We start from the raw sequence: 22,518 nt of genomic DNA on the forward strand, positions 1-22,518 counted from the left end.
AGTAATTAATGTCTTGTATGAATTGTTTGTATGCATCGCACCATAATATTAACTCGTCGTTATTGTTTCTCCTTCCAGTTCACTAAATCCCGATTTGGTGGAGCACAGTCGGCCTCAACAAAGCCAAATTTAGTATCTAGAAGGACTCCCAGTCCTTCTCCTTCTCCTCCATCCCCTCTGAAAGCCCCCGGCCCCGCTCCATCCTCTTTGACGACCACCTCTACGGCCTCCATGAGGACCCCTAGCCCCGCTCCATCCACCCCCTCTTCAGCCTCTGTCAGGACCCCCAGCCCTGCTGTGTACACCAGCCAGGCACTGGCCTCTGTGAGTTTAGCCTTTATTCATTGGTTTGCCTCTGTTGTAGTTTATTTTGTGTGTCCTTTATTTATGCAACAATGGCATTCTTATGTGTTTATAACAGGAGGAGTCTGGAGGAGCTCAGGCAGCCGCTTCTGGAGCTGCAGCTTCATTCTGGTTGCCGGGTGAAATGAGCAAGACCATCCCTGTGCAGGACCAGAGATGGATTGCCAACACAATCTTTCAGACCGGCAAACTACGGCCAGATTTGAAGCTGTGGTACGAGCCCCCTGTCCCTGCCCTCATCTACCACCAGACACCGACACCCGACCGCTTCTTTACCCATCGGCTGATGGTATGGATGCCCTATCACCTGTGGAAGGTGAGGGTGTCCTGCCCAACTTGTGGAAAGCAGCTGACAGGCTACGGTGTCCACAAGAGGGCTCGGAAGGTCCTGGACATCGACAGGTACTACCTGATGGTGACAGAGACACTCAGATGCACTGTGTGTTCTCTGAACTATCTGTCAACCAGTCAGACTGTCCGTGACCAGCTTGACTTGCCACACCAGAAGCTGTTCCGGCTGATCCTGACCCGCAAGTGAGTAAAGCAGATTTTGAAACCTCATACACCACTGAAATTACCCTTCAATAAACATGTAACTAACAAGTGCAACAATAAAAACAAATGAATTTAAATTTTAAAGACAAAATCAAACTTATTTGAATAAATTCTAAATCGTCAAACAAGATCATCAAGGCTATCCCTAATTAGTTTTAAACTACTATGTTAAAATGTTGTTGAAAGCCGAGAGTCATGTTGTCATTAAGGTCTGAGTGTATACTGGCCAAGTATATTTATGAGTAATATGTGGAATTATCTTTTTATATTGTTAAATGTGCATGCTCAGGGAAAATATGGCAATTAACATTGTGCTTTATCTGGTCCAATACATTTATTGTACACTGTCACTTTTTTAAATAAACCAATTAATGAAATGAAATATACATTTCAGGTATGCTTGTGACATTCGTGTCATTCGGCTGCTTCGGGACCGGACCCTGGGCAACAGTCCAGCACGACTGGTGAAGCAGCTGAAAGAGAACCATGGGGAGGAATGGCTGAGCCGGTTGGCACACTATCTTGGGGAGTGTGCTGACTTTGTGGATCAACCAAGCCTCTTCCCAGTGGTCTGCCAGGAGCCTCCGGAGCCCATCGACATCCCCTCCAGTCGCTGGCTGCTTACTGTGTACAACAGGGACATCCTCTCCCGCCTGGACCACATTAAGGCCTGCATCACCTCCACATTTGGTTCCATCTTAAAGATGGACTCAACCAAAAAGGTAACAAATACTTGTGTAATAGATTTCCATGCATCTAATATATACTCATACACATCAACATTGTTATCAGTGATAACATTACATTAGCAGCTATTATAAATGTGTGCTGTGTAATAAATCTATATACACTCCCTGCCTTTAGACAATTTAAAAGAATGTGTAATCTTAAGTATTCCTGTTGTCTAATTCCAGATCACAAAGAAGCTGGCCGGCCACGGCAAGGGGACAGCTCTCTGGGTGACCTCGCTTGGCAACGAGGTTAGCCAGATCCTGACCAGTGTCCTGTCCGTGCAGGAGGGTGCTGGACTGGATGCCATGGTGTCTGGGATCATGCAGCGGTACCGCCAGGCAGCTGTTCCACCCCCTGTGCTGCTATATGTGGACTGTGGCTGCTGTGTGAGTGAGGGGGTGACCAAGCTGCAGACCAGGTTTTCAGAGTGGCGAGACCTCCTCATAAGACTTGACATCTGGCACTTCATGAGGAGGCTGGCTGTCGGCTGCACCACAGATGCTCATCCCCTCTACCCCACCTTCATGGGCAGTCTGTCTGCATGTATTTTCGAGTGGGATGCTGGGGACCTCGCTCTGTTGCGGCAGGCAAAGCGATGTGAGCTCAGGCAGGAGGGTGTGCCTGATATCACTGATCGCCTGGTGGACACGCGGATCAGCAAGACAGAGCTGAGCCAATACTGCCGCAGAACAACACGGGGCGAGGAAACCACCATCACCCTCATCGATCGACTGCTGCAAACCCTGGGTGGCGCAAATGGCAGAGACCTCATGGGGGTGCCGCTGCTGGACCAGGTCCGAATTGAGCACATCTGGCGTGTGCAGAAACGCCACGTCAGGTGCATCCAGGACGTGCCAGGTGTGCAGCTGTACACCGAGGTTGGCACCACAACAAAGGGAGGGATCATTTTGAAAAGGTACCGCTGTGCCAGAGGGTCCACATCCCTAGAATCCTTTCACTGCCACCTGAACAGGTTCATTCCAGGTTGGTTCTCTTCTATGTTTGATATTTTAAATAATGAATGTTTTTTTTAATTGATTCATTATTCAGATTGAAAAGCAAAACCTTTTTTCATTGGCATAAATATTTTGATGATTCCCAGGAACCAGTGCAAACACACTGAACTTCCAGCTGTACCTCCTGGAAGGCCTGAACAGGTGGAACCAGGATCGGGGGACTGCGGCGGTGACCACCAGGTCATCGTCTCTCCGCACGTACGCCGGGGATGTGGCTCATTGTGTCAACACCAACAGCTTGAAGGTGTTTGGCCGTGCATTTGTGCCAACCTTCAGGCCACCTGCCAAATACACTGGTATGTCTAATTATAATCTGGCTACATAATAGTTTTAGTTTCTGGGTTTTAAGCGTCTTTAAGTAGAACAAGGCTTTATTTGCAAAATGTACACTCATAAAATAATGCAGATACAACTCTGATTTTAAAATGAAATGGTATTTATATAATACATAGTACAACTTGTAATGCATGTGCACATGTTTCTGTTCTTTTTCATAGGAGAGCTGCTTGGTGTTGACTACCTGCTTAGTCAGACTGGACAGCCTCTGAAGTTTCAGCCTGACTCTGAGGAGACAGAAGCCATGCTGGAAGATGTGGATGAGGGCGAAGAAGAAGATGAGGGCTTTGAGGAGGATCAGACACATGACCTTGTTGTGTCAAGTCTCCTTGATGGTCCAAGTTTCTCCTCCTGTCCCTCCTCGGTACCTCCTGCTTCCTCCCTGGCTGCTGCCACCTCACAGCCCGTTATGTCCTCCCTGGTTGCTGCCTCCTCACAGCCCGTTATGTCCTCCCTGGCTGCTGCCTCCTCACAGCCCGTTATGTCCTCCCTGGTTGCTGCCTCCTCACAGCCCGTTACATCCTCCCTGGCTGCTGCCTCCTCACAGCCCGTTACATCCTCATCCTGCAACCCATGTAGAGGAAGCTTTATGCTAAAATATTCACAGTTAAATCAGCACTGTGATACATCATTGGTTCTTCCTCACTTAGGCCCAAAAAGGTAATCCAAAATTGCAAGAACTGAACTGAAATTGTCTTCTCCAGGTCATCATGAGGTCTCAGATATTGGCCACGCCCCCTCTAAAAAGCAGTACTTCTGTCTCTGTGGCGCTACCTCACTCTCGAAAGTCTGCTTTCCCATTTCCATTTCTTGTCCATATGTTGACCAATGAAATCTTCCCCTTCCATTTCTTGTCCATATGTTGACCAATGAAATCCTCCCCTTCCATTTCTTCTCCATATGTTGACCGACCAATCACATCGTCCCGTTCTGTCCGTCCGTTCCGTCCGTTCCGTAGAAGCAATACTTTGGAGAACTACACGACAAGGTAACTATTTGATTTACATTTCGAGACATGATTTACATTTACAGATGAAATGATATTGTTGAAATGAGTGAGATTGTAAATCGGCCGTGAAATGAGTGAGATTGTAAATCGGCCGGCGTAATTCATTCAAAAGTCCGAGTTAAAATGCGATATAGGGGTCAAACTATTTGATTTACATTTTGAGACATGATTTACATTTACAAATGGCCGGCGTAATTCATTCTTAAAGTCCGACGGCCTGTTTAATCGGATATGATTGATTGACTAGCGATTATTTGTTTCCCCCCTTCTTCCCCCCTTCTTCCCCTTTTTCCTCCTTCTTCCCCCCCCTTAAAAGACTATTGTTCCCCAGCTTGGCACAATTGGTTAGCGTGTTCGGCTGTTAACCGAAAGGATGGTGGTTCAAGCCCACCCAGGGACGAGTTCTGTTTGATTAGCCAGATAAATTAATTAACAAGTCCAACCTTGCAGAATGATAGGAGCGAAAGCATGCTTGTCCAATTGCATTTGGAAGGTACTATGTATCTACGCAAGGCAACTGCAACCCACGTAGAGGAAGCTTTATGCTAAAATATTCACAGTTAAATCAGCACTGTGATACATCATTTGTTCTTCCTCACTTAGCCCAAAAAGCTAATCCAACATTTCAAGAATTGAAATTGTCTTCTCCAGGTCATCATGACGTCTCAGATATTGGCCAAAATGATAACAGGAGCCAAAATGATAACAGGAGCAAAAGCATGCTTGCCAATTGCATTACATCATCGGTTGTTCCTCACTAACCCCTCATATAACAAATTAAAGGAACTAACACACTTTTGTATTCTCCCCACTCACACTCGGCTGTGAGAATACAGAAATCGTTAGAGTAATCCGCTACAGATGGCTCATGTCATCAGGCAAATCCTCGGATGAAATGATCAAGCAGTTACTTGGATACATTACTTCAGTTTTTAGTTCAGCTTTTTCATTTTTATACGTGTATTTTTGTTCCAAACCAACTTCTAAATGTTAAGTTTATTTTTATTATTTTTTATTTTCCATTCTATTTCTACAGACCAAACTTTTCTTAATACATTTTTTTTTTTATCTAGTCTAATCTATGACAGGACCAATATCTCTATTTATTTGGAAAGTAAAACTACATTTCTATATTCTTCACATTGAGTTGACATTCTAAGGAAATCGACTGAGTTAAGGGAGCAATATAAACATCTTTCAACATGCCAAGTACAACATCTGCATTATTGTGTTCAGTAAGGAGCTCCGGAGCAGCAGATAGCAATTTGCTCAAGGCTTTCATGATGGCAGTCTTCTATATCTGCTCCTGGTCTTTTGGTCTCTATTTACAGAAACAGCTGAGTGAGGTCAAGTAAACAAACAAACCAACAATATTCCTGACGTCCTTGTGTTGTGCTACTTTGCTTCCAGCAAGATGAAATGCATTTTTACTTCTGGTCAGCCAATGGCAACATCTACAGTAGGCTATACTTCATTTTTCTTTCTCTCTCATTGTGGCTTGTCAACTTACTGCAAAAAGGGAAAAAATACCATTATTTTTAAAGGCTGTCTGGTTTTTGACCAGAGGCTGGCCCTGAGGCCACTTATCTCACATCTAGACTTTAGTCAGTCACAAACATTCTCTCCAGTTGAACTTGGCTACTATTGAGTAGTTTTTTTCTTCTTCCACAAATAAACAACTCATGTATATTTCTCTGCCTCAGACTGTGTTAGTTCCATTCTTTATCTATATTTACTAAGAAAATAGCATTGCAAAATATGCACAACCGCAAGACATGGCGCAGCTGGTTGATATAGCTCACTCATACACTACTTCCTACTAACTGTCCAGGGAGTTTTACAGGACTATGTAGTGGATTATGTAGAGGACTAGTAGTGTGATACTCATATTAAATCTAATATTTTCATAGATTTGTCTGAATCTCTCTGCTGTCGTTCATGTCATTTTTACTTCACCAAAATGCCTGATGCAATAATGCTCCATTAGTAACAAAGGTTGTACACTTCTTTTCCAGAAGAATTGCGGGATACTTTGAGCGCACTGTATAGGGTCTAATCATAACAATTACTATGCAGACAGACTGCACTATTACACAAGAAAATCCCTGTGATTTGGGACACAGCCACGGTGGTGATAAAGATGTTCACACTGCGATCAATGCAGACAAACGCACTGTGGAATGTCTTAACAATGAAGGAAAAGTGTTATTGCTGCCTGCAGTGATTTTACTGTTCATGGATGGTCAAGTTTAAATTAAAGTTTGATGAACGCAAACAACAAAATCCTTCCTCTATTCATTCAAGTAATTTTGCATTCATCGATAAATTGCCTAATTTATTTGTCTTTTAACAATCAGGTTGTACATCTAATGCTCCTTTATTTCCACTACTACACCCTTCCTTCCTGTGCTGTGAGAATCTTTCTGTTAAATTGTCCATCTCAAAGAGCATAGCCTCCATAAATCCAGATGAATACATAACCATCCTCTGTGAAGACATCTCCTCTTACTATTTGAGCGATCATCCCTTGAAAACGGAGCACCTTGCAGACACACAAACTGCTGTGTGCTTGATGAATAGGATGAAAAGGAGAAAAGATTCTCCATGCTTACATTAAATCTTCGAGGCAATTTTATGTTGTGAAACCGACTAGCAAGATTTTGTGACATTACAACTTGTGTGGAAGCCAACCTGAGATGTGCGCAAACATAGAGAATGGACGTTTCAGTGAAGTAGGAGACATCATTGTCCAGCAGTGAAACTTTTGTAATGAACAATATTTGCATATCAATAGGACCTTGATTTTCTAATGATGGAGTAGATTAATTTAAACTAGACTAAAGGTAATTTAATGTATCAGACATAAATTTATGATGTAATGAATATACAAAATGACATATATACTGATATATGTCATTGTGTCTAAGTGACTAATGACAACAATGTATTTTTGTAATGTGTCCAGTAATGAGTTAGAAGGCTGCAGACAATACTCACAAAATGGGCTGCAAACCTTGGGCTTCATCATCAATTTACTTTCACTAAAGTGCTGGTTTTTGACATGTTGAAAATCAGTTAGATAAAAATAGGCTACGCTTACTGTACACCAACACAACAAACTCTGACCAACACTCTCCAACTGTCATTCACATTTCTTCCGTTGTCCAGTAACATGCCACAAGCCACATGACACTGGATTAAGCGAAAGACACGCTCTATATAGGCGACAACCTCTGTCCTGAAAAGTGAAGCTACGGCTGAAGAGCCTTAATCTTGCATTCTCTGTGCTGGCCATCAGGGGGTGACTTCTCCAGTTGCAAAATTAAGTCTGATTGCATTGAATTTGATGAGAAAATGACCCTACTTCTCACTTGATTTATTATCTCAGTAAACATTGTAAATATAAGTTTATGGTCTCAATCTCTAGTTGGAAGTCTCCTTCAATATAGCATGATGTCTATTTCGTAAAGTATGGTCCATTTAGAGTCAAATAGACCATAAAGCAGGGTATGCTTTAAGGGTTAGGGCTACCTTTTGATTGACAGGTTGCTACTATGCTAACAATGCAATAAGCTATCAAGATGATTTTAACACTTAGCTCTAGAGTTGCCCTTGATTTATGAAGCTAACTTTGTGAACAGCTTCACACCAGAATCCAGATGGATCCAGATCCAGTAAGGTTGCTGCTCTGCCACTTGTGAGCCCAGAGCAGCAGAGCAGCTTGAACCCTTGCTTATCGGACACCCAGCAACCTCACCGGGCCCAGTCTTTGGGCCCATGCCGGTAAGTCTTGCCTCCTATCTACCTCCCTTGTCAAAACTGCACAAGCGATCTAGCCAGCTGCTAGCCAACCTAGCATAGGCTAGGCTACTACAGACACCTTTGCTGCAGGAGCTGTGCTCTTTTTCTCTTTTCACAGCCACTATCTGCTCCAGCCATGGCACCATGCACCTCACCACCCACCGCCAACCCATGCGATGATTGCCGGATAGCAGAAAAAAAAAAGATTCCCACCTCACCGCCTTTGCTGACACCGCAGCAAAGGCGGTCCAAAATCATCTCCTCAATGAACTCAGCCATCGCCGACACCATCCTCTGGGACTCTTCTTCACCACCCTGTCACCGGCCCTCCTCATGCTCAACCCCCAGCTTACAGGCCCCCTGGTCAGTGGTGGTGGGTAAAGATAGGAATGGGCATCCCTGAGCGGTTGCACCTACGTCCCTCCACCTCACTAACCCCTTTGCCATTCTACCACTTAATGTCCCTGTTCACCCTGCCGATGTCCCCAAGGCCAATGTTGTTCCAGAGCCTGATGCTTCTCCTTCCCCTCAGTTGGAACCGGACTCCGTCCCAGCTGCGACAGCAGTGGCAGCAGTGGAAGTTTCTCCACCAGACGCGTCGACCCCTCCGACGGCGGCAGCTGCGGTGACGGAGTACAGTCAGCTGGGGAAATCCTCATCATTCCGCCGCAGGTTGCTGAAGGAGGCTGTAAATAGGCGCTCTGGTGGTCTTCCTCGTCCTCAGCTACCGGAAAAGCTGCCTCCAAAATTGGAGCACAGCCCCACTTTTCAAGCTCCAGTAGCCGCTGTGGATGTCGCATCCCCACGGCCATCTATGGGTGGCTTGGACATCCAGGAAATGGAGGAGTTCCCCCCTCTGACCGGCTCCTCCTGTCCCCCACCTGCCCAGTCACTTATCCTGTCTCTGGGTTCCCAGTTGTCTGATGGAGACTGTCCTCCATCAGCCACAGCTTCATCTCATCTACCTGCCGTAAGACGCACTTCATTGGCCCTAGCTTCATCTCCAGCGGAGTCAACGTGCAAGAGCACAGTTACAGCTGCTGTGACCCGACAGTCTCCACAGTCATCCACGCTGCCTCCTCTCATTCCCCCCCGGCAGCGGGGAGTCAATCTGAGCCAGGAGAAACCAGCCTCTCCTGGTGGTCTCTCTCGGCCTCCCCCGTTGTTCCCTCCCACGACCCTCATCATGATTGATTCAATCACAAGAAACATCAGATTCTTTATGCTCTCACACACTGTATGCCTGGTGCCACGATCGCAGATGTTCATAAAAGGCTATATAAGTTGCTGCCCACTTTATCATCCTCCATCACTAGAGTTATCATTCATGTGGGCTCAAACGACACAGTCCGTCGTGAGTCAGAAGTGATGAAAACCAACTTTTCGTCGCTCATGAGCCTTTCGGAAGGATGTGGAAAGTCTGCGTTTATTTCAGGTCCCATTCCAACAATAGGCCGTGGCAATAAACACTTCAGCAGACTTCTTAGCCTCAACAACTGGCTTCAGTATACTTGCAGTGAGCAAAGTGTGAGTTTTATTGACAATTTTAATGTGTTCTGGCACAAATAATTTTTTTTTAAACCGATGGCATTCATCCAAATCACATGGGCTCACGTGTATTCGCTGCCAATATACTGTATGCTGTCCATGCTAATCCCCATCGCCCTCGAAATGAGTGACTGAATGACCATGTTTTTTTTTTAGAAGAGCTAGGTGAATTGTTGTCATCCGTTTGTTTAGATTTTGACTGTATCATTATATCAGGGGATTTCAATATGCATGTAGATTATACAGAAAACAACTATGGCAACGAACTGCTCACACTAATTGACACTTTCAACTTAACACAACATGTTCAAGGGCCAACACACTCCCATGGCCATACACTTAATCTTGTCATTACTAAAGGTCTAAGCATTACTATAGGTGTCAAGGATTTGGCCCTGTCTGATCACTTCTGCGTCTTCTTTGATGTATGAATGTCCCCACAAACCCACAACAGTTGTATGATGGTAGGAAAGAGAATCATAAATGATCACACTGGTGCTCTCTTTGAACATGCCCTTTCAAAAGCCACGAGTCAACCATCAGACGCAGTTGATGATTTAATGGATACCTTTAACTCAAAAATGGCTACAATTATGGATGAGATTGCGCCTTTAAACTTAAAAAAAGTCACTGAAAAGAGGAAAGCACCATGGAAACAAAATCCAACAGTTAAATTCCTAAAGAGAGAGTGTAGGAAGACTGAAAAAAAAATGGCGCAAATCCAACTTCTCATCCATTATCAAATACACAAAGAGATGCTGCGCAAATATAACTCTGAGACATGCAAAGCAAGACAATCTTTTTGCTTCCTTCTTTAAAACTAAAATTGATCAAATCAGACTGAACGTATCTCAAACGCAAATCACTCAACACCTTGAACTACCAGCCACAAACAGAGATACACTTAACATGATGGATGAATTTAGCTTGATTGACACTGAAGCTCTTGTAAAAAACAGTACAAAGCCTAAACTCATCTACTTGTAAATTGGATATTCTGCCTACTAGCTTTTTCAAATCTGTTGCTCACCTCCTACAGACAAATTTGCTTCAAATTATAAATACATCACTACAAACTGGCACATTTCCTACGTCCCTAAAAACAGCTGTAGTGAAACTCTACTGAAAAAGAAATACCTCCATATTAAACAACTATAGACCCATATCAAATTTACCTTTCATAGGCAAAATTATTGAGAAGATGGTGTTTAATCAACTTACCACATTTTTGACTCTTAACAACTGCCTTGATAATTTTCAGTCAGGTTTTCGTGACAATCACAGCCCGGAAACAGCTCTTGCTAAAGTTATAAATGACATACAGTATGCTTAAATACAGATACAGGTAGGGCATCAGTCCTAGTGTTGCTGGAACTTAGTGCAGCCTTTGACACAGTCGACCACAACATATTACTACACCGACTAGAACATTGGGTTGGTTTCTCAGGCATTGTTATCAAATGGCTCAAATCATATTTACAAGACAGGAGCTTTTTAGTTGCAGTGGGAAACTTCTATCATAGCTATGCGGATGACACCCAAGTTAACTTAGCCCTGAGACCTAACGACTATGGGCCCCTTGAAACGCTCTGTCATTGTACTGAACAAATTAACCTCTGGATGTCTCAGAATTTTCCCCAGCTAAACAAAGACAAAACCGAAGTAATCATTTTTGGCAATAAGAAGGAAAGGGGGAGTATTGCCAACCTCCTGGACACAAAAGGCCTTAAAGCAAAGGATACTGTTAGATTTATTGGTGTACTCATAGACAGTGATCTTAATTTTAACAGCCACATGAAAACAATCACTAAATCAGCGTTCTACCACTTAAAAAATATTGCAAAACTAAGGGGGTTTCTGTCAAAAGATGACTTGGAGAAACTCATCCATGCCTTTATCTCCAGTAGGGTCGATTACTGCAATGGGCTATTCACAGGCCTTTCTAAAAAGACCATTAAACAGCTTCAAATGATACAAAATGCAGCAGCTAGAGTCCTTACAAAAACAAAAAGAACTGAACACATAACCCCCATACTGAAATCCTTACACTGGCTCCCTGTATGCTACAGGATTGACTTTAAAGTGCTACTGCTTGTCTACAAATCACTCAATGGGATGGGGCCTAAGTATCTATCTGAAATGTTTCAGGCGTATATACCAGTCAGATCTACCAGATCACAGCAGAAACACCTATTAGTAAAACCCACCGTCCAAACTAAACAGGGTGAAGCAGCTCTCAGCTTCTATGCAGTTCAACTCTGGAACCAACTGCCAGAAGACATCAAAAATGCTCCAACAATTCCTAGTTTCAAATCTAGACTAAAGACCAAGCATTTTATCCATTTCCTCTTATCTTACACAGGCAGGATGCCTACTTTGTTTTATCATTTTATCCTTTTTACTTTTATTTATTTGTTGTTGTGTTTTACACTTTTTTACTGAATCATGTACTGCCCTTTTGTTTTGTTTGTTTGTTTGCTTGCAGAATTGGTTGATGTATGTATGTGAGTATGATTGATGTATGTCTGTGTCTGAGTAGCGGCTTTCTTTTACTTATTATCATGTACTGTCCTTTTGCTTTTGTTTGTGTAAAGCACATTGTATTGCCACTGTGTATGAAATGTGCTATATAAATTGTTGCTCATTGTTTACAGTCTGATAAGCAACTTGAGATGCATGACTGGAGTTGGAGTTGTGAGACGACATATACAACTAGATTGTTTCACATGTTTACAAAGTCATTTTTAACCAATACAAAATCAAAATCATTGTCAGAGGATATTCAGTGGGTTCCCCGATTGCATTTCGTCCAGTGCATTCTCTTTTGCTCTCGACCAGAGCACAGAGACTGTTTACCCGCATTCAACCAAAGTTTGCTCAGATGTAACTTGGTTAATTTACCTATAGGGTCCTTTCCATAATGTTGTCAAACAATTATGGTAAAAACACGCAGTTTCGTGCTTTTAGTGTGTTGCCTAGAGCAATGACAATGCAGACTTGCTCTACTCAACACATTTTAAAACCTGTTCCCAATTATCACTTTAACACAACAACATGAAAACAGGGTCCAGGTTGAAAAATACTGAAGTCACCCTTCAAGGTAGCTTTTACTAACATCACTTTTACTAAAAAAAAAACGTATTAATATTACAACTACCTTCATAAAGAACATCCTTGTTGAAGGTCATTGAGAAAATGTAGAAATCACAAAACAATCTGTGTCTTTATCTCTCTGCCAAGTGCTTCTCGTATCACCAGCTAACAACCAAGGTGACTCCTAACAGATAAAACCATTGTTCACACAGAATTGTCTCTCTCAAACAATCAGGTAATATGTTTGATGTTTCCTTCTCAAATGTCACTTTTACTCAACTGGACTGCAGAAAAAAAACTACTGAACTTTTCTACTGGCAGATTCATTAACTTCCAGTATAAACAGAAGAAATGATTGCACACTGAGGAGGAAACACTTTAAAAGTAGTAAAATAAGAAAGCCATTGAAAATCCTCTTGGTAAGATTTCTTGATATAAGATGTAAAATGAAGGCTTTTCAAATGGTGTTTTGTGTCATATTTATAGATATTTGAGGTGCATTGTCTATAAACAAAGCCCAATATCTCACTTAAATATAACATATTCAGAAGAAGTGTTACAATATATTTTGAATTATAATTAGACAAATATACAGTGCAGAACCCGATAACCATATTGATGTACAACCATGTTCCATCGTTGTGCTGGGATCGCCTCATATAGAAGAGATGCAGGGGCAATTAATGGTCAACTTTACAGCACACTTTATTGAGTGGATGTGCATTCATACACACACATGCACACATCCATCCACCTCAGTAATGCATGCAATTTCCCATAAAAGCTTGTGCACATATGAGCTGGCAAGTAATTGACAGAGCTATTTAGCAGGAACAGGTGCACCATAATATTTGCAGATGAGCCTCCTGGGCTAAGCAGGGCTTCACCTCCCATGACTCCACTCTCTCCTTTCGCTCGCTTTCCCAATTCACTTGAACAATTTTCATTGGCATTCATCTAATTTAAAAGGACGCACTGTGAAAACATTTGAATGGTGTTTACTTTGCTTTGTGAGAAGATAACGCTATCAGGCTTATGTCAGCTTGGACATACAGGTTTAGAAAAGATAACCTGTGAAATCCAGAAATGATTTTTTTAAATTTTTTTTATCATCATCACATACAGGTGCATACATGAAATTTGACCTGTGTATTGAATCCATCCTAAGCATTTCGGAGCAGTGAGCTTGGGTTCAGTGTCAGTGTCTCGCTCAAGGCTCCTTGTCTCAGACATTTGGAGGAATTCGGAGTATAGACGTTTCCTTCTTTTTGTCGAAAATGGCCAGATGAGGTGGTTCAGGAAGCCTCCTGGACGCCTCCCTTTAGAGGTCTTCAGGGCAAATCAACTTGTAAAAGGCCCCCGGGGCAGACCCAGAAAACTCCGGAGAGATTATATTTATCTTGTCTGGCCTGGGAATGCCTCAGGGTCCCCCGGGTAGAGCTGGAAAATGCTGCTGGGGAGAGGGACAAACAATAATTATACTACTACTAACAATAATATCATGATGATGGATGGATGGATGGATGGATGGATGGATGGATGACAGATGGTTGGATGACCATTATTAAAAAGATTACTTTCAGATTGCATCATGCATTTAGAAGATTTGCAGCCTACATTCTGAGGTTGAATGCATCAATCTGGTTCATTTTGAAGGCAAAACTAAGACTCATTCTATGAAGAACTTTGTGCTCTTGTAAACATTATAATAATAAACACATTGGTTGTATAGATATGAATGATGATGATGACACAGCAAAAAAAGTCACACCCACAAAGCAAAATTATCTTTTGAAAGATCAATAACTATGCAGGGATGTCAATAAATAAATAAATAGAAAAATTGGTTGCATCATTTGTTTTATCTCTGAAAAAAGTATATTTTCATAGATCCTGAGAAATATAATATTTCTGTACTCACTCTGTTACTTCTCTTTAAAGAGGATATAATCTAACAATATTCAATATGTGTCTATAGAAAATGTATTGCTACTGAGACATACTGAGTTAAAAAAATACGTGAGGAAAGCAGACTTGCAGAATGTTAAAAGTTCACCTTTAAACACAGCTCAAATTGAGTTTGGTCACAAGGGTTTTCTTTTACATTTCCTATCTCAGTTGTCTCCGATCATCTCCTTGTGACACACACATTTGACACACATGATGATATGCTGCAAATAGAAAATGCCACTGTGAAAGCAGCCAGCATAAACAGGGGTGAAACATCCATCATGTTTGCTTGTCACTGCTCCCAGAGCTGTGGCACCGACATGTAGCAAGCTCAATGAGTTCATGCCTACCCTGTTACTATGGCAACCCATGAAAGCTGATAATTAAGCTGTCTAAACAGAAGATAATTCTGTGATGGTGAGGAATCTGGTCTCTGGTAAATTACAAACTACAGATCAGCTTAGTTTAGATTTAGATTTCCCTCCCACAGGTCTCATATATATATATATAAAAAAAAATAGCAGTATAATACTTAATATGGTTAGAATCTTCTCATTTCCTGTCCTTAAGAACATTTCCCCCATATATGGTAGCACCAATATGCATGTTCCCACTTTCGCCCAAGGACCCCATTCAAGCACCTTATTGCAGCACCCTGTGTTTCATTACCAGTGACAGATTTATAACCGGCGGCTGGAACTTCTACCAGATTTTAAGATAGCCTTAATTTGCTGTCTAATAAAAAGTTACCCCATCAGCTCAGTTTCCTATGTAAAGCCTCTCTTCAAAAGACTCGCCTGCTGGCCAACAGAAGTTCTGAACCTTTATGGCACTTTGAATTACAGAAGTGGCTCCTTGAAGACATCTATCACGTTTTCCCCGGCTCTTGGAAGTGCTGCTTTGAGGCGTTCATGGTCTGTGTTCCTAAATCTGCTTGCCGGGTAGATTACAATTAGAGGTGCTTGCATGGTGACTGCAGCTATTTCAGTATGGCTTTTACTGTTTTCACTGAAGTCAGATTTATTTATTATGAGCCTAAGTATAGCACATAAGGGTTCCCAGAAAAATGCATCTAATGAACTTAATTATCAGGTCAACAAGTGTTGACCTGATAATACAAGCATTTATAAAAATTCAGCGAAACGTATCGCTTCTGAGGCTTCTGAGGGGGTATGCTTCTGAGGGGATATTTGGCTGGATGTAAAATAAATACGTATACGTAAATACGTATACTTGGCCACATGTCTGTGTCCTGGCTTTGAATCCTGGACTGCAAAGAATCCTTTGGGCTGGGCTGACACGTAGAGACAGACAACCATTGACGCTCACATTCACACCTATTTAGAGTCATCGATGAACCTATCCCCATCCTGCATGTCTTTTGGACTGTAGGAGGAAGCCGGAGAACCCGGAGAGAACATGCAAACTCCACTCAGAAGGAACCTAAACCCAAACCGGGAATTTTTTTTTTTTTTTTAGGTGAAATTAGTTAAAACTGTTGAATAATAAATAAATGCAAGAATCTAACATTCTACAAACCGATCTCACCGCCAAGGCCACGTAGCTTGGTCAGTGCTCCTTGGTGTCTCATACCAAAACTTGTTTAGCTTTTGAGCATTTGTATATGATCCAGCCACCTGCTGCATTATGGGTAGAACAACAGATATTATAAAAAGAGAGATAGTCCACATAGGGAGGGAGGGGAGGTTGACGGGTCAAACAAACAGGACTTAAGTTCAGGTTCTGCCGTGTGAAGCTAAAACTAAAGTTGACATTTTGTCACGTCAGTCGTTCTAACGTATATCTTTAGTGTCAATGGTCAAGTGACTTGTTTGTCACTCACTAGTCACGTGAGTGAAATTAATGTCAACCACACTAACCTACTGTGAAGACGGAAGTTTATTTTGAAAAGAAACTGCGTGCACAATGGGCATATTGAAACGCCACCACGGACGCATGCAAAGGTGCCGTGCAGAGTTTGAAGCTTTGGTGCACTGACCAAGCTTTGTTGGATTATATCTGCTGCTGCTCATAAGAAAACATGAGGAAAAGTTTGAAGGTATCTCAATGACATGGAAGGGGATGTATCACCACCCCCTTCCTTTTACTCTGTCTCCCTGGACAACACCATGACTGAACTGTCTTCCCCAGTTTCAGACAGAACAAAGCACGTAGTGTTTATTTGTTCTCCACCACTACCCAGGGTGACATCAGGCTGGACAGTTGCATGCTAGACAGGGTCACAGGATTGAGGTGGCATCTGGAGAAGAGGCTGTGAACAGTCTATTAACACAGAGGCCAGAAACACTTGCACAGAACCCACAGATGAAAGCCAAGCCTGTAATGACAAACAAATTAGGCCGGGCTGCACAGAGATGGAACCTGCAGATGTGTTAACTGTCCGTTTCCACACATAAAAGCCGCTGTGGCGTCCAGATTGAATTACATTCTCATTTGCACGGCAGCGCCAGGGCTCCCTTTTCATTGGGGCAGGCCATGGCCGTCAGACAAAAGATCCACTTTATGAGCTCTGTGCGGTACACAGAGACCAGATGCTAGGCAAGGAGAGTTTTACACACCTCAATGACTCCTTAAGCCTTCTATCAGTGAGCAAACGGCTCAGATTTCCACCATTCTGCTCTAGCTTGTACTGCAGCCCATTATAATAAAGCCTATGGTGTGAAAACAGGTGCTTGAATCATCCACACAACTGTCCAGCCAGGTGGATAGTTAGTCTAATGCTCAATGCTTGAAGGAAAGGCATAGTATACTCTCTCTGCTTTGTGACTTCCTGACCCTGACTCTGGGGCTCAGATACAAGCCCATTGGCTTAACTATAAAGATGCCATAACCAGTAACATATATTAACATTGTATCAAATGACTAAATGTAATGCAAAAGGAGTTGACTTGGACTGACAACCCCACAGAATATTATCACCACCACTCATCTTTACAAAGCATCATTGCAGGTGTCAACATTTTTTCAGCTGCAGCCTTGGGCAGCTGTGTTTTAATTACCTGCTCAGCACTAAAACACTCACAAATGTTTCCAGCCATCATGAAATGGAGCATTAGGAGCTAAAGGAGTTCATGGAGAGCAGGAAAGAAGTCGAAAGGAGAGCATCGCAACGTTCAAAGATAAAGTGCATGGACACAGAGTGTTGGACCGCGTTGCGTTCAACCAGCACATTAACACTCCAACGCATCAAATAGTCTGACGCAGTACGTTCCCCAATAGCTCAATTTTTGCCATTTGTGCCAGTTACGGCGTGTTAGTATACACTCTTTACATGTGTCTTTTCAAAATAAAGGTATGTTTTTGCAGCAAGTTCGGTATAGAAACAAAACCACTTTGTTAAGTTAAGGAAAAGAGCATGGTTGATGTTGACTTGAATGACTAACGACAAACAAGTAATGAGATTATAAACAATAACAATTCACCGACCACTGAATCTCAATGTTGACTTTTAGTTTTGCACAGGATATAAACAGCAGACAAAAGTCCGGGGGCCCGTTTCAGAAAGCAGGTTTAGTGAAAACCTTGAGTTAGTTAACCCTGTGATGAGGGAAACTTTTTCGGTTTCACAAAGCCAGTTCAGCATAAATCTGAGTCAGTTACCAGGGCAACATACTCGGTGAACCTAACCTGCTCGCTGGCAGGTTTTCTTCAACAAACCCTGCGTTTCGCCTACATGTCTCTGCCTTTTTCTGGAATCTGAACCAACTCTGAAAAAATGTGCCATCCTTTCCACGTCAACCTAATCGATATGAAAATAAAAGTGATTCTAGCAGCTTTGCGTCAGGAGAGAATTTTGATTACCGTGTTTCCTACCAATCACATATCTAAACAATATTCTCCAACATTTTCAACATTTCATATCGCGGACATAATCCGCGACCAGATTCTTTGCGGAGCTCTTCAGATTTCTTGCGAACGGGAGATTTATGAAATGTTTAGGCATATTTCTGTGTTGAAATAGAAGCATATATTAACTGTTTAATATCTGAAATATGATTAAAACCATATGTCTTAGTCTATTTGCGCAATATTCTTATGCTTAGTTTTCAGGTGCAGCCACTTTCTTATTGTGCCTGTGGGATTACACCTATATGAAAATAATAATTTTTACATGCCACTACTTCCTGAACCACAGGAGTTGAACCCCTGTCACCTGTCCCGTAGGCAGCGTTGCTAACCATTACACAACATGGTCACTCTATGAACTTGAAAATAAAGCCTTTTCACCTTTAGATCAATTGAATGTTTCATTCAGTTATATTCATTAGATCGGGCAGTAATTGTCTGCCACGGGACCTGTCTCTACTTTGCTGCAGTTACTTTGCTCCGCTTTCTCAGGATGAGCTCGTTTTCTACATAAAGATGAAGTAATATCTAATAACGTTCTCCCGGTTGCCATGGTGAATCGTCGTATCGGAGCTCCATTGATGATGGCTTTGTAGAGTCGGCAGGCATGCGTTTAACTCAGAGTTTACATCCTCAGAGTTGATCGAACTAACTCAGAACTGCTGTTCTGGAACCGAAAACTCAGAGTTCAGGGTTAGATTCAGGCCCCGTACACACGAAGCAAAACAAACTTTTTTTCTCCGTTTTTCCTTGGCGTCGTTTCAAGAAAATCCGCGTCCAGACGAATCCACTGAAAACGACTCAGCGCGCTGTAGTACATATTCCAGGCCTATATGTGGTGCTGTTTCTGCTACAAAAAAGCAGAAGAAGAGACGGAGTGTGACCGGATGTTTGTGGTGAGAGCTACGGCTAAATATCCACCCGACCACGCGATCAATAAACACCCATAAGATGACAATTTGTCCCGTATAAATAAAACCAACAATAAGCACCAACAGCCGTCACCCTAAGGACCTTGACGAGGCGTTGTCACACGTTGGGATGGATTAATTAGACAAATAAATGCCTACATTCATGGGAAGTTAGCTAGCGGTTGTTTGTTAGCATCGTAATAAAGTAGCATATCTGCTACTTTTTTCCCGGAATATCGCCCCCCTCTCTCGGCTCCGTTTTTTTTTCATACAGTGGCCATGATACGCTGTCGTACAGATGAGCAGTATATCTGCTACGAGCACGGAGTTCTTGTTGTTGTTACGAGACGTCGCGGGGGAAGAAGTCAGGCTCGAGGGTCAAGAAGCGGGGCGATGATGTCAGCGTATTCGTTTTCGTCGTCCACACGAAAACGATAACGAAACGGAGGGGTGCCGTTTTTTTCTTTTCCACCCTGAGAGCTGGTTTCAAAAAAGTGGATTCGTATGGACGGCAGGGCGAAACGCACAAGACTTCTGCGTTTACGCACTGAAAACGTTTTCGTGTGGACAGGCCCTCAGAGTTTGTTGAACCCGCTTTCTGAAACGGGCCCATGTAAAGACAGACAATCATTCAGGCTCACATTCACACCTACGGGCAATTAAGAGCCATCAATTAACCTAACCCTATCCTGCATGTCTTTGGACTGTGGGAGGAAGCCGGAGAACCCGGAGAGAACCCACGCTCACACGGGGAGAACATGCAAACGGCATCCCTCTCCCTCCTTACCTGCTTTCATCCAAGAGAAAATGAAGGTTCTTTGTGATGTCTTAATGATAAGTTATTTAGCATTAAATAAAGGGACATCAAATCTGGTGAAAATAGGCCCAAAACAGTTACTACTTTGGATACAAACACAATATTTATAAATGTTATTAGTTTTTCATGGGATTTTTTACACTTAAGAACATCCATGGCCTTATTCTGTAACAAATAATTGGAGATCAACACCTATCTAAACCAAGACTTATAGGCACATCGAGTTGTTTCATTACCACATTTGTGCAGAGTTAAAATGCTTTTCCACTACTTCTTCTTTCACACATTTGTATGACAAAAAAGCCTTCTAATGCCTAATTAAGAAAATCAAACTCCAGACAAAACTTCAAACCACTTTAGAACAATAGGACTTGTTCCTCTTCGTTACAGTCTAGAGACAATGTGGTCGCTCACAGAAAAGAATAGCAGCAACTCTTCACATGGGCAGACAGTGAGTCATGACGGTAAAAGTGAAGAAAAAAAGCTACTTTGGATATGAAAGTTAGAGGTCACATAGCCCAAGTTTCTGCTGGTACCTCTGCACCTTATGAGGAGAAAAAAAAGTGACGCATCATGCTGTGGCCCGCTGAAACCTGGAGCTGACGACAGGAAACGTCTGGAAAAATTAATGAGGTCAGCTATTTTGATCGGTTAACAATATTATTTCACAGCGTGTGGGCCAGGCTGTTGTCTGCCAGAGGAGAGAAAGACATGACATTTGCCTAATTAACTTGTGCTGCTGGTGACGAATCGGACCCTTACCATCACTGTAAGGACCTGCTGAAGGTACTGGCTGCTTGAGCTGGCGCTAAAGTCATCATTAGAGGAAAAGACGTTGGCTTCTTTCTTCCCCTAGCTGTCATATTTCGATTCTGTTCTTTGTTCTATAGTCGTGGATTCTGTGGCAGAACATCTGGCAAGGTTCAGGTTGAGGGCACATGAAGATCTGGGTGCTGTTTTTTCCCCCATGGAGGTGTGCAGACAGTGCTGTCTCATTTCTGTAACTGTGGCAAAGAGATGATGAGATCTTAAGGCAAAGCTGGTGGCTGGCTCTGGGTAAAGAAAAGAGATTATAATGTCGAGGGCATGCTCTCAGCACTGAAGAGAATGACAATTAAAGTAAAAACATACTTTATGCATACTAAATCTATTTTTCTAAAAATCTAGTTTGAACAAATTCTAACTTGCTAACATTCTAACATACTTAACGGCAATATATTCAACTTCATTCAAATCCTGATGGAGGAGCACTTCAACATTGGCTTCACTCTTCGGAACCAGAGGTTGCCACCAGACCTGGGGCCTCATTTATAAAGCTTGCGTACGCACAAAACGGGGCTGGAAACGTGTGTACGCCACTTTCCACGCAAATGTTGTGATCTATAAAAACCAAAGTTGACGGGAAAGTGTGCTACCTGTAAGCAAACTCTGAGGCATGCGTACCGGAGACTGGAGGGGAATCAGTGACACAGATGGAGCTGTGCTGAACTGAAGTCAGATTGTAGGAAGTAAACGTGAGAAGAACTATTATAGTTTTAATGACTCGCACACATTTAATCTCACTCCATATCATACGTTAGATCCCGTTATCATGATGAACTCCAGCGGTGTTTTTGACGCTTTTACTGAGTGATATTTTTTCATAAACACCTTCTTTTAAAATCCAACTCGTATCTTAAATCAAAATAATTTCGCGATATTGAATCAGCGCTGTCACCGCAGGAGGAGACGGCCGACTGCATGTAATACAGGATACAATAAATACCCTCCATTAGATCACTGCAGAACACAGCGGGAATAACTAAATATTCTCCTTATTTACTGTGCATGTTGTTAACACACATACATACAGCCATTAAGCCATCGTATAATTGTTACATTTATTCTCATTTTTAAACCACCAGAGCGCAGAGGAAATGCGCTATAATGAGTACCACGCTCGTGCGCTCAGTTGTGGAGCGTGGCGAGTGCTGGATGCCTCAGGAGGCAGACTACCGCCTGGCAAAGGTTTGCAAAATCGTCAGTGTGTGTGGAGTTTTGCACAACGTGGCCCTGAGGAACGGCATCCCTCCCTCCCCCCCAGCATGATGACCACAGCCCCCTGCCCGACTGAGGAGGGTGACGGTTGTGTCATGTATTGGTGAAAATCAACAGCCTCGTTTAAAGCACACAATGTAATAGATCGTGTGAGAAACACGACTGTTGGCATACACACAGTGAATTTAATATGAAAATACTTTCTCACGTTTAAACTGTAGTTTGAATATTGAATAACACCTGCAGCTCCTCATACATACATCTACTTCATGTGTAATTCCTGTGATTATCCACCACATTGGATTAAATACTCCACCAATCCTGCTCTTCACCAATGTTGGATGCTTTCATAGCCCCATGACACTGCATCCTCTGTCCTTCATTGATTGACTCATTGAAAGATCATCCGCCTCCTCGTCTGCACAATATGTGCCTCTGCCTGGCCCTTGCTTATCTGACAGGTCCCGGCATCATAATGCTGAT

General features: G+C 42.5%; 1 protein-coding gene across 1 annotated transcript; it reads left to right on the plus strand.

Annotated features, from left to right (window-relative positions):
* Nucleotides 1–336: 336 nt before the first annotated feature.
* LOC311022190 (uncharacterized protein) lies at nt 337–20,930 on the plus strand (the record flags this gene model as incomplete). The annotated part of the gene is made up of 8 exons (XM_084023280.1): nt 337–897; nt 1,313–1,655; nt 1,833–2,634; nt 2,753–2,962; nt 3,164–3,577; nt 8,345–8,445; nt 8,537–8,782; nt 20,889–20,930. The coding sequence occupies exons 1-8, from the start codon at nt 488–490 to the stop codon at nt 20,928–20,930; spliced, it is 2,568 nt and encodes an 855-aa protein (XP_083879406.1). The 5' UTR covers nt 337–487.
* Between the last annotated feature and the right edge of the window lie 1,588 nt (nt 20,931–22,518).

Source organism: Eutrigla gurnardus (genome assembly GCF_963514095.1).
Source record: "Eutrigla gurnardus genome assembly, chromosome: 12".
Classification (NCBI taxonomy): domain Eukaryota; kingdom Metazoa; phylum Chordata; class Actinopteri; order Perciformes; family Triglidae; genus Eutrigla; species Eutrigla gurnardus.